This window comes from Neospora caninum, chromosome VIIa (genome assembly GCF_000208865.1).
Source record: "Neospora caninum Liverpool complete genome, chromosome VIIa".
NCBI classification, from domain to species: domain Eukaryota; phylum Apicomplexa; class Conoidasida; order Eucoccidiorida; family Sarcocystidae; genus Neospora; species Neospora caninum.
Window position 1 is genome coordinate 1243973 of NC_018393.1, and position 16771 is coordinate 1260743.

Below are 16771 nucleotides of genomic sequence, written 5' to 3' on the forward strand. Positions count from 1 at the left end.
CACGGACGTTGCTGTCCATTCCGACAAATCCAATCGATGCTCTATAGACACACGTGTTTTTTCCCGGATTGTGCATGCGCGCTGCAGAGTAGACTCTTGACCGCCATTTGCATGCTCCGCTGCTGGAGCTCGATTGGCTTCGCTTGAGCGAAACCAAGCAGAATTCGAAACGCTCACAAAACTGCCAATTGCGAAACAGGGATTTTCTTGAAGGTGACGCTTGAACTGTGCTGTTTTGCTTTGATCGGGCGTATGCACGTGCAGTAAAACTGTGGACGGCCCGGTTTGACCAAATCGGTAGCATCTCGAGCAGTTGCTATCAGTCTGTGTCCCTGCGTGTTTCCGCTCAAAAGCAGCAACTCCTTCTGAACTTTTGAGGATCGATTCTAGACGCAAATCTGCGACAGACACGCCCACCTCGGCGGGGTCCTGCTCTGGAGCGCTGGGAAGGCTCCCGCGTTTCCGAGTAACAGGACCACTCGCTAGCATTCAAGTCAAGCATACGAGCAACGGTGAGACAACATCGACAGCATCAGATTTTGAGAGGACAGTGTCAGGGTCTGTGAGGATGAAGGACTGCAGTGCGGACGCCAAGATGACGCAAAGGTCCGAGAAACAGATAGACACCGAAGCGGGGCGCATTAGTGGCGGTGACAAAGTCAAGAACCGGGACAGCGGCAAGAAGGACAAACGAGGAAAGGAAAAGTATTCCGCCGCTCATGCAGCAGCACAGAGAAGTAAACTAAGCGTCCACGCTCTCGTGAAAAAGATTGCAGCAGATCGCCAGGAAACAGCTGCGGCGGTCAAGGTAGAATCTGAGGTAGCAGACCGCCCAGTCGCTGTTTCGGGTACGGCTGACTCTGAAACCGTCAACTCTCTTTGTAAGGAAAAGAGTCCTGAGCCGTTTCCACGTGACGATGGTCTCATCAGGGGCCATCATCGGCGGGCAGCGAAGGAGGAAGCATCCGCGGCCGCGCCGCCCGCTCGCCTTGGACCCCCTGGCGGCAATCGTTATTCCGCCTGTTCCCCAAGGAAGAGGTCCGTGGGGGATGCGTCGTTTTTTCCAGATGATGTGAGAGAGCAGGAAGGAACGTCCCCTAGTGAGCTGTCTTCCTGTGATGAGAGAAGTCTCCAAGATGAATGCTGTGGATCTGACAACTTCAGTGGTTCAGACGCGGATGCCCAAGATTCAGGGGATGGAGAAGACGCGTCGAAATCGCCATCGGAGTTACGGTCAGACGTGAACAAGGTGAAACTTGTCATGTTCGACTTCGAGGAGTGTGACCCTAAAAGATGCAGTGGGCGGAAGCTATATCGACACAGAAGAATTCGTCTTATCAAAGTACCTCATGCACGACCGCCAGCGCGTGGTGCGCCACGCGCGAACGGAGGGCGAGCGGCTGGCGGAGGCGGAACTTATGAACGAGTTCCTGAAGGTGGCCAGCGGCATAGACTTCCCGTGGACAGGGTTGAGGCCTCTAGTCATCACACCGTGGGAAGCACTGAAGGCATCGGCCCTTCGTCCGAGGAGGGTGACCGCCCGGGGTCCCAAGACACGTGTACAGCTCCTGCGGATCCAGGCAATATGCGTCGGCACTTGGAACCTGAAAGGGATGTTGTATCCACCTCTGAGGCCAGGACGACACTCAACGACGCTTGTCCTCGCAACGCACCTGGGAAACGACACGGCCGGAGAGGTGGTTTCAGAGGCATTTTGCTTACCCCTTTCTTTAAAGAACATAGCAAGCTCCTGAGTGTAGCGGACGGCCGGTTAATAAAAGACGCCGGTCTCGCTGTTGTAGACTGCAGCTGGAACCGAGTAGAGGAATACGGCAAAAGTTCGAGGATCAGCTATTCACGCGGTGAGCGTTGTTTGCCTCTAGTGGCAGGGGGAACTTCAGTGCGCAGCAATGGGATGAGCGACAGTCAGTCACCCTTAATCACAATGGCCTGCTCAGTAGGGGGACTCACTATCGTGTCGTGCGGCCTTCGTAGCATTTTAGCTACATCGCATGTGTGGGTTAAATGGGGTACGCTGAGAACCTAACAGCCTGCAATTGGTGCCGGGTCGAGTTTCAGAGTGCTTTCGCATTCTGAGTATTGCGCGACGCTAATCCCTTGACCGTACGAGCTGTGACTATCATTCTTGACGCAGGACACGGCAGGTTTCTGCCGTATCTGCTGGCGGCTAATCCCACGCACTACGGCAGACCCTACGAGCTGAACTGTGTAGAGGCTCTCGCGGCCGCGTTGATTATCGTCGGTATGTTTCGTTGCAATCAGGCGAGCGCGGTGTCTTTCTGCACGCCTTTCTGTGGAGAGCAATGCTTGTCGATAGGCAATCGTGCATGCTGCACACGTCCCAGACGGACAGATGGCTGTCCCACTTTTCATTCACCCGGGGCAGTGCTGCTGGATGGATCAAACGCGATCTCGACGAACTGAACTTAAATGACTCAGCGCATTGAGCCCTTTGTGACCGTACTTCAAATATTGACCTGAGAGTTTTTGCACGTTCGTCTCGGCTGACAGAAGCATCTTTCCATTGTGATTTCCTAGTGGGTCGCAGGGCATTTGGAGAGGAACCCGCACCTATTGCTTCTCCGCGTGTGTGTGCTTGCAGGATATGAGGATCAGGCATTAGATCTGCTCAAACTTTTCAAATGGGGAATGAACTTCATTTCTTTGAACGAAGCGGCTTTGAAGCAGTATCGAATGTACGGCGTCGATGAGGATTCAATGGTGCAGACGGAGCAAAGCATACTACAGGCTATCACGAGACAGCGAGAAGCCGAGAAGCAGATACCACTTCCAATGCCTCCACAGTGCGATTCATCAGGAGAGCATACGGATGAGGTATCAGACTGCGATGACGACACAAGTGTCACGGTCAACTCCGGTACAGCCGATTCCTCTTCTGGAGGCCAGCGGAACTGCGACACTGTCGCCATTAAACGATGAAAGGAAGCTGGCTGATAACTTTACATGGTGATAGGTCGACGACCGCAAATTGTCCGTCGCAAGAACTCTCCATAGTCAGGCATCCGACGTTCCAAACTCGTTCGCATGCACCAAACTTTACGCATTTCCAATGCATATACTCGGAATGTCTATGAGGCTCTACATTTTTTTTTTGGTTTGCGAAACCGAAAGTCCTTCGTCGTATGTGCCAAGACTCGAAACGTTGACCGGCTGCATCGTTCTTCCACCCTCTGGCTATTGACTGTATTGCTCAGTATCCCATAGTACACATACGCTACGCGCTTTCGACCCTTTTACACTTCGAAAAACATCTGCTGGAATTGATGCGACTTCTCTCACGAGGGGGGGGGGGGCAGTGCGCTGGCCTCAAAAACTGAGCCATTAGCGGTGCGTGCTTGTTTCCACAATTCTATGTAGGTCCGCGCTTCATTCTGGTGCCGTTGCAACCGGTCGATCAGTTCGAATCGGATTGTAGAGTCGTGTGCGGTTTCCACAGCTACTAATCTGTACGGTTATGTGGAAAAATGAAGCAATCCGTAACAGGAGCCCGCCATGCCATCCGAATTCACGGCACCTGTCGCAATCGCAACATTACCTCTTTTTGGTAGAAAGAAGTAAGTGACTGAGCAATAGATCGATAGTAGATTCCACAACCCGGCAACTGCATTTGTTGTGCAACACTTGGTGTGACAAACATACACAAGATACAGACCCGACATCGAACGTTAAAACTTCCGAATGGATGCGAAGCAGACCCCCACTCCTATGCTTCCTGGACCTTCTCTTCCGCCTGTTGACACGCCTGTTTAAAGATTTCCACCGCTGTACTCTTGAGTTTCGGGAGCATTGGCTTTACGCCTTCAACAATTGCAGCTTTCATGGGAACAGCGAGAGACTTCAGTGCTCCTTTCGCGAGAGCCTTCAGCGTGTCCACGAACTTCGTCTCTTGAAGGAAGCCGTGCGGTCTGATAGACGTTTCACTCTTTTTCGAAGAATCCAAAAAGACGAAATCTGTCAACAGCACCATAAGCAACAGATGATAGTACTTTTTACAGACATTCCTTCATACAAACAACCAAGCCTCGAATGAAATACTTGACTCTCTCTGAATCAGACCTCTTCTTTACTCACCTGAAACGTCATCGTGTTCTTTCTCTTGATGCTCTTCTCCACGGTTTTCCGCATCGCGGATTCTCTCCGCTGCGAGATCCGCAAGTTCCTCGCATGTTTTCTCGACTTCTCCTTTCACTGCAGTAAGAACCTGCTTCAGGGCACTCTTGAACGCGGCTTTCACGATACTTGAGGCGCTTTCGTCATCTTCAGTCGTTTCGACCAGAGAAAAAACTGCAAACAACATGAGCATGGTCATTCCCAAAAACGCAACTGCCTTAAGTTGCCAGTCTCGGCCGCCTTAGAACAGAAGGCCGTATCGATCATCAGCTGCTTACCTCTCTCCGACACCTTGTTCAGGAGGTCAGCGCGGGCGGTCTCTGGCCCGAATCTGACTGGGATGTCCACTCCCTCGGACAGTCCTGAAAAGCAGATCAAAAGGAACCAATCTGTCAGACATGAGCGTAATAACCAAAATATGAAGTGCTGCACCGTAGCTCTCTCGACAGAAAAACAGTCAGCCTAACACTGAGAGTGAATGCAGCTTACCAGCAAGAAAGATCATGGTAGTCAGCCCCAAAAGGGCAACAGAGACGGACTGTCTTCCGGTCTGCATTTTGGGGGATCGAACGTATTGACCTCTTGTTTTAATCCCTGCAACATAGATGACACGAACAGTATTTCAACAAGATTTCATCCAATCGAACTCGCTAAGAACAGCCGTGAAAACCCGTTCGTTCCCAAGCCTGTACGCTGTCACACTGGAGCATCGACACGTTCCTGGTAACTAGAGACGCCACCTACGCCGTGTCGATGTAGCAGCTTCGTAACTCTCACCTAGCAAAATGTCGCGAAGGTGATCGCGCCTAGCCACGAGAAAACCCTGATGTAACAAATGATGAAAGGGAAAGACTTTTCTGCCTGATAAACACAGGCAAAAAGGCAGATTACGGCTGCGTTAGTACCAGGATGCGCCACAGGCACTGTAACGGCTTGAAGCTGTTCCGACTAGCACTGACTGACAGACGTGTCCGACAAAGGGAGTATATTTTTTGTATAAAAGGAAGTGAGACGTGCCAGCACAACGAGAAAAAAAAACAACTGCCACGATACAACATCCGAGATTTATGTATTGGGCGCTTCCTCTCGGAACGGGGGAACGCTGACCCCGTCTCCTCGGCCGGATGGGTTGCGACGTACTCAAACGTGACCGTAATGCGACGCCTGATCGCAGACTGGATCAAGCTGCAGCCTACGAAACCGCTCTCTCAGTTGTTCTCGATATACAGAGCGACGCGGGCTGGTTATTACAGCATGTCTCCGCTGCTGTGGCTGTGTGTCGACATGCTGGAAGAGAGCTTGAAAGCCCCATCATCGTTAATATACGGATCACTGGCGCTAAAACGCTTTGTGGGGGGTACCTAAAATGTCCAGCAACTGGAAGAAAAGGTTGTTCAGCCCCCCAAGCACTCTAGGCCGATTCACCTTAGCGTGGCTAACGGCATCACGTGCAGGGCGTCTGCAGGGTAGGCACAGAAGCCAACGTCACTGGCACTCTTAAAAATGTAGAATACATGTATATGAATTATCATCAGCTGTCACTTCCTTCCTGCTCCGGGGACTTACCGGGCACGTCAATGTCCTTGGCAAATATAGTCTGACAGACGGTGGCACGTCGGCACAGCTGTTCCGACTACGTTCATTACTGGCGACCTCCGGTCGTCACTACATCCACATCTACACAACCGAGCGGTACAGAATTCTCGAATAACAGCAAACGTTTATCGAATGCGGATGGAATCGGCCCGTCAAAGCAGCGTATAAGAAAGTAACATCAACATGTTTCGCAGTGAAGTGGTGCAAGAGGCACTGTTAAAGGACGGGATCAGACGGCAAAATTGATAGTGGCAGCAGCAGCTTTACACCATGCAGCTTTAAAAAATGGTGCAAGCGTTTTGAAGTTATTGAGAACCGGGACGTGCGAATAACTAGTCATGAATGACAGTTTTCCTGACTTGTCTTCGGGGTCTCAGACCACCTTTTCAAAGGGTATATCTGTTCTACGCGATAGTCATCCTAGATGGACACTTCGCCTTCCATGTTGGAAGAGAAGAGAGTGCAGTAAAATAGAAATGATTTGAATAGCGGTAAGCCTTCCTAGGAAGAGCATCAAGAGAATCAAAAACCTTTATATTTCAAGGTCATTTGACCGAAGTTGGTAGGCATGTATTGTAAGTTCTCCTTTCGGACTTCTTACGAAAACTGATCGATCCGCACACTCGTGCGGTGACACACAGGGAAAATCAGTAGCCACCTTTTTTCGACACTGGAACGTACTTCTTGGTCTCATATACTTTCTTCGGAGGCGGAGCATACGCTTTTTTCGGCGGTGCATAGACTTTTTTCGGCGGTGGCGCATAGACCTTCTTAGGCGGCGGTGCCTTCTTTTGCACAGGAACGTATTTCTTGGCTGGCCGCACGACTTTTTTCGGAGCCACTGTCTTCTTCTGGTGAACCTTCTTCGGAGGTGGAACATACTTTTTCTCATGGACTTTCATTGGAGCTTTCACTGGAGGCGTTTTTTTCGGGGCGACAGCTACCTTCTTTGGAGGGGGCTGGGCCTTTTTTGGTACTGCGTAGTAGTACCTTTTCTTTCCGAGGCTTCGTTGTTCCTCGGACTCTTCGTCCACTGGACCGTCTGACTCATCTTCAGGAGCTTGAAAATCTGTAATTTCAAATGACATGTCTGTCACCAAACCATCGATACCATCAGCCCCGTTGGCATCGTCCAGATCGTTGGCTTCTGCCGATTCTGGGGCAGAGTCGAGGTTGCCGTCATTTGCCGCCTCTTCAACTTCGTTTCCTTCACTGATGTGATCTTCTGATTCGTCCGACACATTTCTCTCGTCTGCTTGGTCATCGTCCGTGTTCCGTTGGCCGAGACCATTCTGGAGCTCGTGATTGTCCTCCGCAGGATCTCCACTTGTACCGATACTGTCAACCTGCAACTTGCGGTAGACTGCTACAGGAGTGGTTTTCTTAGCCGGGACCTGCACAACAACTTTCTTAGGCGGGGGAAGCGGTGCGAGGAAATCTGTCTTCTTTCCTAGGCCGCGTCCTTCGGCGTCCTCGATACTGTCAACAGATTCGTCCTCCCAAGCATCACCATTTTGCGGCAGAATGCCGTTTCCAATCTCGTTTTCTTGAAAGTTCCGGTTGGCAAAAGCTTGTGATGCGCGCTGAGCTTCATGCAATTTTTCAAGCGCATTCAGAGAATCCAGCTGATTTCCGCCATCTCCAGATTCTTCTGCCAGTCTCTGAAGCTCCTCCGGAGGCGCACCACTGCCAGCATCAAGCTCAGAACTGGCACTGGCGGCGCTGATGCCAATGAAAAAGGTTCCCAAAAAAAGAGCCGACCGCATTTTGGCCAACTGAAAAGCTAGAGCGTGATAGTAAAATAAGAAAGCATACAAGGATATAAAGTGAATGTACATCAGTCGTTTGTTGAGAACCTAATGACCAGTATCGTCGTCAGAGTCCATGTCGTCCCTGCTCGTTCGAGCAACGGCAGCAGTAAGACTCATGAGCGGCCGTAGCTTTCGATAGCCTAGCCTCTTCCACCCAAGATAACGACTGGCACGCTCTGAAATGCCTTCGCCCATGGTATTTTTACGGTGCTGATAGAAACGTCAAGCCGGACTTTTGCGATTTTCAATAACTGCACAGAACAGTTCGTGGCTGTCCGGCACCGGATTAGCGCGTTGTACTTCGTGTCCTGTCACCAGTGCTGTACTTTGTTGTAGCACGCTGACAATAAACGAAGAAGGAGGCATTGCATCTGACCATAGTCAACATGGGTTCGTGACTGTTCTTCTTACACGTAACATTGGTGTATTCGTACGCTGACCCAACACCCGAAAGATGCGAGCAATGCTGTCAGAAAAAGCAGAAGATGGGCCGAGGCCTTGCCCATTGAAGCGACTTCTGCCACTGTTTCTATAAAACCTCTAGACACAGGCGTGGACGCAAGTTATACTGATTGCTCACATTCATCCTCTTCTACCGATTGGGGATAGCGAGGGCCAAACTATGAAATGCTAGCGAGTGAACTGGTTAAGAGACGGGATGCAGATGGCTGATGTTTTTCAATCCCGCAAACGAGTTCCATAGGTACTGTGACAGTCTGCGTTCACGTTATAAGCAGATATTGCTTCTGTACAAATAATCCGCTATCCGGCATTGTACAACTCAAATCGAATAAACTTTAGATCTTGAAATACCTTTCAGTTCCTGGCCAATCTTTGACTTATTAAACCAGCGTGGCATGAAAACCATAAGCCTTTGCTGTGTACCACTGTTGCCGTGAACCTTCGTTCGAGTACAAAGCAACCAAATAAGAGGAAGACTCTGGCAAACTATTTACGCCCTCTCGTGCAAGATTCTCCAAAATTCTGACCTAGAGAAAGTATATGCATGCACACAATAAAAACGGGGTTCTCAGCAGCGGCTGGACATCCAGCTGCGTGTGCCGTCTTTTAGGGATGCCAGAAACGCCAGGATGCCTGCACAGTCACAGGACACACAAGAATGAGGTAGTTGTGGACATGGAGAAGCCCGATGGCGAACCGGTCGATAGGGGGTCTCGGAAGTCCGACTACCGACCAGCTTCTTACCAGCAGTAAGAACACCACGGGTTGTGAAGGATGCCCATCCAGAAAAAACCAGGTTAGAGATCGTGTTCCGCACGACCGGAGACGAATTTTGCCTATAGTGATAGACATAATGCAGGCCTCCTATGACGCTGCGATGAAAACCGGAATTTGTCTGCTTCCGTTTTCATTGTGACAATGCATGTTTGTCCGCAGTCGTCGGGGGGGCACGAATGCAATGTATGTCGATTTTCCTTTGTGTCTGTATTCCGACTAACACAAAGTGTTACTAGCCACCATGAAAGAGAACTGAATTCGTCCCCAGCGACTAAGTTCCGGAGAAAACTGACTGGGCGTGGAATTCACACGGAGTATGGAAGCACTGGAAAAAACACTGCGATGACAATCGAATAGGGACAATCCTGCTCAACATCGTGGCCTGGCTTTCGATTCCATACAGTATATCTTCCTGATAAGTTTATGCATCCCACGGCAACTGTCTGCAGCAATGTGTCTCCTGAACTTCGTCAGCCCATGCTGACGTCTCCGCTATCAGATGCAAACTAGTAGAGACCGAAGGGGACACAACTTGCTGTGTTAGGTCACAGCCGGATCTGGCTGCCGTGGCCTCTGCAACTTGCCGGCGACTCAGTCTTCCAGCGATTCGCAAGATGGTTCTCTATCATTTCTTCACTGCAGGTAACAACGAGAACTCGCGTATCCGGTCGGACGTGCGCCGTGCAGTGCTTACAGGACACATATGTATGCAACGCCTAATATACACACACAAGTTAATCTACTCTCCTACCACCTATCTCAAAAACGGTACAGCCAGCGACCATACAACGCTCGCGTGTTGGGAGCGTCGAGGCGCCCCGCTGTAGAGGACTGGCCATTTAAGCGTTTTTGGATAACACACGCATATATCGTGTTGCGGTTCAAGGGAGCAAAACTCCTGTCCAAGACAATTGAAAATCGATCTGAGAACACAATGGCAACTGCAGCAGCCTGCCCACCAAGATCTCTATCAAAGGAGAAGCTAGATATGCGACGGATGCCTCGAGCACATCTGCACCAGTCACACTGGACCGGAATAGGCGTTGAATATGGCAAGCTGCCTCTTGTCGCGACAACATTAATTTCCGCATGACCTGAAGCATCCACAAGCGTTTATCTGCCCAGAGCCGCGCGGCGTGCTACAACACATGAAAGAAGCCCAAGACCCCCTCGCCATTAGCGGCGATGGTGTACGCCGGCATACTGACAATTTCCCTCGTGACAAAAACAAGACGTAGCAAACAGGCAGGTGGCAGTGAACACCACAGAACATAAACAATTTTCAGGACCTACGGTATTTTTGTTTCGACAGTCACAAAACGGCAGATCCAAACAACCATTGGTCAACGCTTGACGAACGATCCACCGAGGTCATGCGGCGTGAAGCTTCCTATGTGAATAAGGCCCCCGCCATGTCGCCTGCTATTCGTTTTTCTCTCTGGATGTATTTGCCTGGCTTATATATATATATATATATCAGCGTACCCGAAGACCGCACTGAAGATATTAGACACAACTTGAGGCTGCCATTATTAAGCAGAACAACGCTTCCGGTCCACGAACATTCTTCAGGGTACTCAGAGTCCCAGGGCGCACTCTCAAGCGTTTTCACTGCCCACGAGCGACTTATACTCAGGTGTACAAGAAGCACCGTGGCAGTGTATGGAGGTGGAGCAGATGATAGATCTGAATCGCCCCGTCTACTGTCGATGTTGCCATTTTTGTTTCAGCGAAGTCAACGCCCAGCATCCACTGTGTCTCTCCTCCTCGCCTCAGAACACTGAAGTCAGTGTGTTGCCCAACGGCGTTGTCATCTTGTGTGCCCAGTTCGCGATTCTCTAGACTTGACAACAAAACGCAGCCGTCCAAAGAGCAACTGACGAGCCGAAAGGCATCCAGCCTGAATGTGCAGCGCAGGATGTGAATCAGAGTCCGAGACGATATACGCTGTTCGAAGGAAATAGAAAGGAAGGCCTCAGGCTAAAAGTTGTTGTGCTTTCAGAGAGAACTACAGTGCCGGCGCGAAAGGGGGCCAACCACTTGTTGCAAGATGCACTTCAGCGCCAGTGAACTTTGCCACGCCGTTGACACAGGACCGGACCTTGATCACGTTGTGTACGTGCGTATGCCCGAGGCAACCGGTAAGGCGTTGCGGGAATACCTTTACTTTCTTTCAAAACTCACCGCATGCCACTGATAAGTTGTTTATGCCGGTGCCTCTCTGCTAACGCCTTCGCTGTCTTGCCTCTGTCAGCGCCCGCCTGCTGGGAATCACCGAGCAACCTCCGCAGGTCCCAGGTATGAACTGCCCTGTCAGCCGCTAGCGAGTAAACACACAGATATCACAGATAGTGGTTCGACGACAAAATGGAGGTCAGTCGCAAAGCTCGAGAACCCCGGCGACAGTTTATTTTCACATAAGTTCCATCCCCTTACGCTTCCTCGATAAATATGTAGCTTCGACCACAGTTTTTCACAGTGCACCTGACACCGGGAATTGCGCATGATCCAGCGGAAATCACGGTCTACCTCTTTAGTGCCAATTGCGGGCCATAAAGAAAATCCCCACTATCGGTAGCCAGAAAATGACACCACGGTAGGACCACTTCATGTCCAGTGAGTCTGAACCTCGACGTCGTGTTCTATTCATTCAAACGGGCACACTGCTGTACAGCGGCATCAGTCAACGAGTTGCGGCTCGACGACTAGATCCGGACGACTCCTTTGACACCGCTTGGAACCTTTCAAACAGTCGACAAATCCCCTTCAGACAGGAACTCACTCTCGAAAATCCGTGTGCCTGAACCATCCGGAACGTGAACGCACATCGCCCAGTCGTGATGTCTACCGCAGGAGGCCACCGGCTGGTCGCCAGCACGGATATCAAAAACGTGAACCAAACGGTCCTGCAGAATCATATCCGAAAGGAACGCAACCGCGAGATGAGGACAAACAGAGAAAGGCGTGAAATGCCTCTCTGATGGAAACATCTCATCGGACCGAGCCCCAGGAGATGCCGCTGTGCAGGATTTTCCCGTATCTGATTCACTTTTTTTGGTTTGTCGCTCCGCCAAGCGACAGTAAAACACGACATATCAGACCTGCTCTGAAAGGTATGTTGTATATGAGCGTATTCTACAGGTTCCTGTCACACACCTGTGGCATGCACTGTCTGAATAGGCTTTAGGTATTTTCCGGCGACAAAGGAGTCTCCCCGTATCCGGGAACGCGACCTTCCTTCCTGCGAAATGTGGACTCACACGTGATGCAGTGAACACTAGGCCACTCTCGCGTTCACAGGCGATAGACTGAATAGCTGCCGTATGGCCTCGTAGACGCTGAACAATTCCAATGTCTAATCGATCTGCATTTAGGAGCGCTACGCCTCCGTCCTCTGCTCCAGCGAGGATGTCGCAGCCTCCTCGCCCGGCAAGGCCTCCAGCAATAGCACAGACGCTCTTCACGGCAGAAGGGCCACGGTGCCGATGTGTAGTGACTTCCAGGTGCTCGAGAACACGGTCCGGATGGCAGTAATCCCACACGCCGATCTGAAAGATAAAAACACACCTCACCAAGCAGGATCGTAGGCAATTCGCAACGGCCGAACCAACGACACAGAAGGCAACCTTCCACTTGCATTTACCTGGCCTCATGTGTACAACAAACACAGGAGGAGAAGCCCATGCACCTGGAAAGGTGCGTGAACCATCTTACTTCCGCACGCACACACTTTCCCACAGGATATGAATGTCCATTGGAGAGTGTACGTACACCGATTTGGTTTACCGGCAGTCTACGGTGCCGCGATAAGCAAGGGGATAGGTGCCCGAAGAACCGTTCAATCGACAAGACGTCGCGGCGCCGCTTAGCTGTCGCTCGTCCCAGGCTTCGCCGGTGCCTCTACAAAGAAGCTCGAGTAGTATGGAGCGACAGGAAGGGACGCGAGCTCCCGCATTTGTCAGCATTTGATGCTTACCTTTCCGTCGCTGTATCCACCGATCACCAAAGGGCGTTGTCTCTCAAAATTTGCGGATTCCGCAAGTCGCATCCGCGTCTGAGATGCCAGCGCATTGTTCCTGGCATCCTCACATCGCCCAAGGGCGTCATCAATAGTATCAGCTACGCAGAGAGCAAATGCTGGCCGCTCAAGTCCGCCGGCTTCACGCAGGTTTCGTCGTTCTACTCCACCCACGGCTTCAGATCCTCGCCTATCCAAACGGCTACCAGCCTCATCTGGCTCTTCATTTTCACTGTCTTGGTCACTCTCCTCGGAAGAACCCGAAACAAATCGAGCGTCAAACATCTGACACGGGTGTTCATCGCGACTTTCTTCCCCGGCCTGCCGAGGTATTATGCCGTTCGGATCCCACTGAATCCTTTCCCTCGTCATCAACTGGCGCCCTGCAAACGTTTGCGTCTCTTCGCGCCTCGCCCTCCTTCCCGCCTCCCTGCCACCACCTCTCCTACGAAGAGAGAAAGTTCTCAAATGACAACCGCGGTCTGGGCACAAAGCCTCAATGCCTCCCGCTCTTGCCGCATACAGGAGGCCCGCGCCGTCACCGAAGAAGCGCAGGCTCAGGACGCACACAGGAGGAGCCCCTCCAGATGAGGGCGCGGAAGAGAGACCGGAAGTGGACGGATTGGGCGCGTTCATGGCAGGCCGAACTCTGAGAGCGGCGGAGGCACTTGGCCACTCAGCATGTGGATGCCGATAGTGACACAGGTGTCTGGGGTGGCCGCCATGCCGAGCCGACGTGCACGGAAGCAATGGAGAAGACGTTCCATCTTCTCTCTCTTGTGAATTGCCTCCATCGCCGCTTGAGGGGCTTCCATCCAGCGAAAAGGAGTCAGACGACCTCGAACTTTGGCTGCGCGTGTCCTCCGTTGCTTCCGCTTCGCCATCAGGCAGGGAGGGACGGAGCGCCGGGCTGTCCACGAACCAGGTTCGCTGCAGGTCAAACTGAGCCTTTGCAAACTTCCTTTCCAGAGAATGTTTCAGCAGATATTTTCCTCTCCAGCATTTCCCTCCTGAGGGAACGCCCATACACTCAAGTGCGTTATCGAGAACGCTGTCGGAAGAAGATCGACGCGAAAAAGTAGCTTCTTCACGAGTGGGCAACTCCGGCAACAAAGTCAGTTCACGAAAACCGCCACATGGAAAAAGAGGGGGAGAGAGGGAATTTTCCGTTGAAAATGATGCCCCAGAGGCTTCCATGCGCCGGTAGGTCGGAGGGGACACGCGAAAGTCGGAACCCGTCGAATAGGCTGGATCGCGTTTTGAGCACCGGAGCGGAGAAACAGCCAAATCGAGACGGCAAGCACACCCCAGCGGAGCCGCAGAGGGCACGACAGTTTTGTCACCCAAGCCCACCGAACTCGCGCGAGATACTAGACATGCAGGGAGGCTGGTGGCTTCGAATTTGTCCATCGAACATGAACAAGAAGAGGAAGGCAGTGAGGAGGGAGACAGAGCACGTGAAGAACTTGCTGTCGTTTGCGAGTGCGGGGTAGGAGACAAGGACAGCCACAGAGGAAGAGCTGGACGGACAGGAGGCGCGTCCGCTGTGCTGTACCGCCATGTTGAAGGTGAATTCTGGCAGACACGAGAGACGCAAAGCCGTCAAACGATTTCAGTCTACTGGGCAATAAACCCTGGAAGCACACATCGGCTTGAAACGTCTTCACGAGTGCTCGTTCTGCACAGATCTTCGGTTCGTGCTCCATTGTATTCCGAGAATGCGAATCGCCCCAAAACTCGATTTCCACAAAGCACGCCGAGAGAAACCCGTTCCGTCGTGCCACCAATGAAGGAACCGAAACTGACCTCAGAGAACGGGTGCAGTTGGATGGTTGGCGTATTTTCCGTAAACTTCTTCCGTGTGACAAAGGAGATCTAACACTGCTCCGTGACACAAACTACAGAGAAAGGAATGGCGTGCACAGTCTCGCCACAGAGATCGATTGGGGATGAGGGCCACGTACCCGCACCTGGCCCACTGAGGGATCGATTCCTGCCTCACGCAGATACCCCTGGGGAAAAGGAGATATGAGGCAATCCCAACTGCTAACAAAGTGAAGAACGGAACTCGCAAAGTGTGCGGACTCACTATCTTGTCTTTGAATCGCTTTGTGAAGAACTCTTCCCAGAGCCTTTCGTTTGTCACTGCCGCCCGCAATCGACGGCTTAACTGAACACAAAAAGCAAATCCCCGCATGGAAAGAATAAATCACGGAAACAGGAAGCCCTGCATTCCAACGGACGAGAACCGGCACCAGAATGAAAAAAGAATTCCATATCATGTCTGCCCCGAGGTGCTGACTGCTTTCTCTACCGTGAGAGTGCAATGTTTGCCCTGCACATCCTGCAGGAACCATTCGGGCGAAAGAACGCAAAGAAGACATATCTCCTGCAGCTTTCCACCCGAGTAAAAAACTGCCCGTATCTCTCCGTTTGGTGTCCATGCACGGATGTTGGGAGGAGGTCCAAGTCTGCAGATAGAAGCAGAGGTCCGTGTGAACCGAAACATCCTGACGGAGGCGCCTCGTAGACTCGTATCGCAGGAAAGGTTTTTACAAAGCCAGGACAGGGGCGCCTACACCAGAAGGCAGCGCCAGCGCACCACAGGGCGGGAAGCCCTGGAGAGTTGCGGTTGCTTACCGAGCCAATTTTGCGAAACGAGCTCGCAGGAGGCCCAAGAAACGACAGAAGAATAAAGATGATTTCGTCTTGGAGCTCGTGAATATAACAAAAGTCCGAAAGCTCTGTTGTGGCCGCATCGGGTAACTTTTGTCGGTCAGGCAGCGTCACAGCCGACGACTGAACAGCGAAATTCGCTGCAGAAAAACTGTCGCTTGCTGCCAATCTAGCGTCCGTAACACAGTCGCCATTCACAATAGAAAAAGAATCTGCGTCCTCGATACGCTGTTCTCTGGAAATCGAGATTGTGCCTCTTTCTCTCTGGCACGAGTCCATGTTTGCAACGCTTTCCGGCACTAGCCACGCAGAAGACAACTGCGCGTTTTTACTGGAAGACTTGGGCGCCCACGGTCCTTTTTTACAAGCCTGTGATCAACGGGTGTACGCGAAAAAAGTCAGGAGTACGGAGGGAGAAAAACGGCAGATGCTTTCTTGCTGCGAGGCACTTGAGATGGCAGATGCAGCCGCCCAGTTGCGGGCCCTAGAAGCGAATGAACAAAACGGCATAAAGGACCGAAAAGCGGTAAGCTGCTTGATACAAAGAAATCGACAGAAGGTGAACTAAAAACTGAGGGAAAAAATTCACTTGTAATCGCTCAGAACTGCCTTTTGCCTCAGGTGAGACACCCAGCAACCTGGTGTCTACGTAGTGATGAATACAATATCGAGCGGTTCTACAGCAAGTTCGCACAAGAACACCGGTTTCCAGCTGCAAGTATCATTGGTAGGAGCACATATCATGCTGCAGATTGCTTGAAAGGTCTCTTTTACGAAAAAATGCAAAGTTTCAAATCCTGTTGCTTATGCAGCAGCGAGTAAGGATCTTTCCCGACGCAGCCTCTCGAAAGAGCATGCACCGCTGGACGAGCTGTCGAGAGATGCGGTTGCTTGAGAGAGAATCTCCCAACAAAATACCTCAAACCCCCGGCGGAAGACGGCGACTTCGTCTACAGTCGTGCACCAAGTTCCCACTTCAGAATAGATATTCTCTAGCAAAGCACCGTAGTTTGCGGACTGTCGCACGAATTTAAGTTATTGCGAGGAACTTTGTCACGGAAAAGTGAAGGTGAGAGTGTGAATGAGCTCAGCCGGTTCGTTTTTCGGTCCAACACAGAAACTGACAAGAGACGTGTGCGGCCTGACGGTTGATCCGCTATTCCAACGAAATGTGGAACCGAAAAGATACGGGCGGCGGACTGTTGCTTCTTTGATCTGCTCGAAAAAAGAAGCCAATTCAGATCCAGAGTAGCTTTTAAAGTGGTCAACCCACGTGGCG

At 51.5% G+C, this 16771-nt stretch overlaps 4 protein-coding genes across 4 annotated transcripts; 1 reads left to right on the plus strand and 3 right to left on the minus strand.

Annotated features, from left to right (window-relative positions):
• Window positions 1-568: 568 nt before the first annotated feature.
• Window positions 569-2961, plus strand: NCLIV_020710 (hypothetical protein; the record flags this gene model as incomplete). The annotated part of the gene is made up of 3 exons (XM_003882267.1): window positions 569-1862; window positions 2156-2263; window positions 2624-2961. 3 exons carry the CDS (start codon window positions 569-571, stop codon window positions 2959-2961), a joined length of 1740 nt encoding a protein of 579 aa, XP_003882316.1.
• A 784-nt stretch (window positions 2962-3745) lies between these two features.
• On the minus strand, window positions 3746-4708 carry NCLIV_020720 (putative microneme protein MIC11; the record flags this gene model as incomplete). The annotated part of the gene is made up of 4 exons (XM_003882268.1): window positions 3746-3993; window positions 4114-4326; window positions 4431-4514; window positions 4642-4708. 4 exons carry the CDS (start codon window positions 4706-4708, stop codon window positions 3746-3748), a joined length of 612 nt encoding a protein of 203 aa, XP_003882317.1.
• Window positions 4709-6395: 1687 nt separating this feature from the next.
• On the minus strand, window positions 6396-7514 carry NCLIV_020730 (conserved hypothetical protein; the record flags this gene model as incomplete). The annotated part of the gene is made up of 1 exon (XM_003882269.1): window positions 6396-7514. One exon carries the CDS (start codon window positions 7512-7514, stop codon window positions 6396-6398), a length of 1119 nt encoding a protein of 372 aa, XP_003882318.1.
• A 2916-nt stretch (window positions 7515-10430) lies between these two features.
• On the minus strand, window positions 10431-15771 carry NCLIV_020740 (conserved hypothetical protein; the record flags this gene model as incomplete). The annotated part of the gene is made up of 8 exons (XM_003882270.1): window positions 10431-10698; window positions 10983-11118; window positions 11581-11704; window positions 12059-12346; window positions 12775-14173; window positions 14476-14516; window positions 14906-14986; window positions 15457-15771. 8 exons carry the CDS (start codon window positions 15769-15771, stop codon window positions 10431-10433), a joined length of 2652 nt encoding a protein of 883 aa, XP_003882319.1.
• Window positions 15772-16771: the final 1000 nt, after the last annotated feature.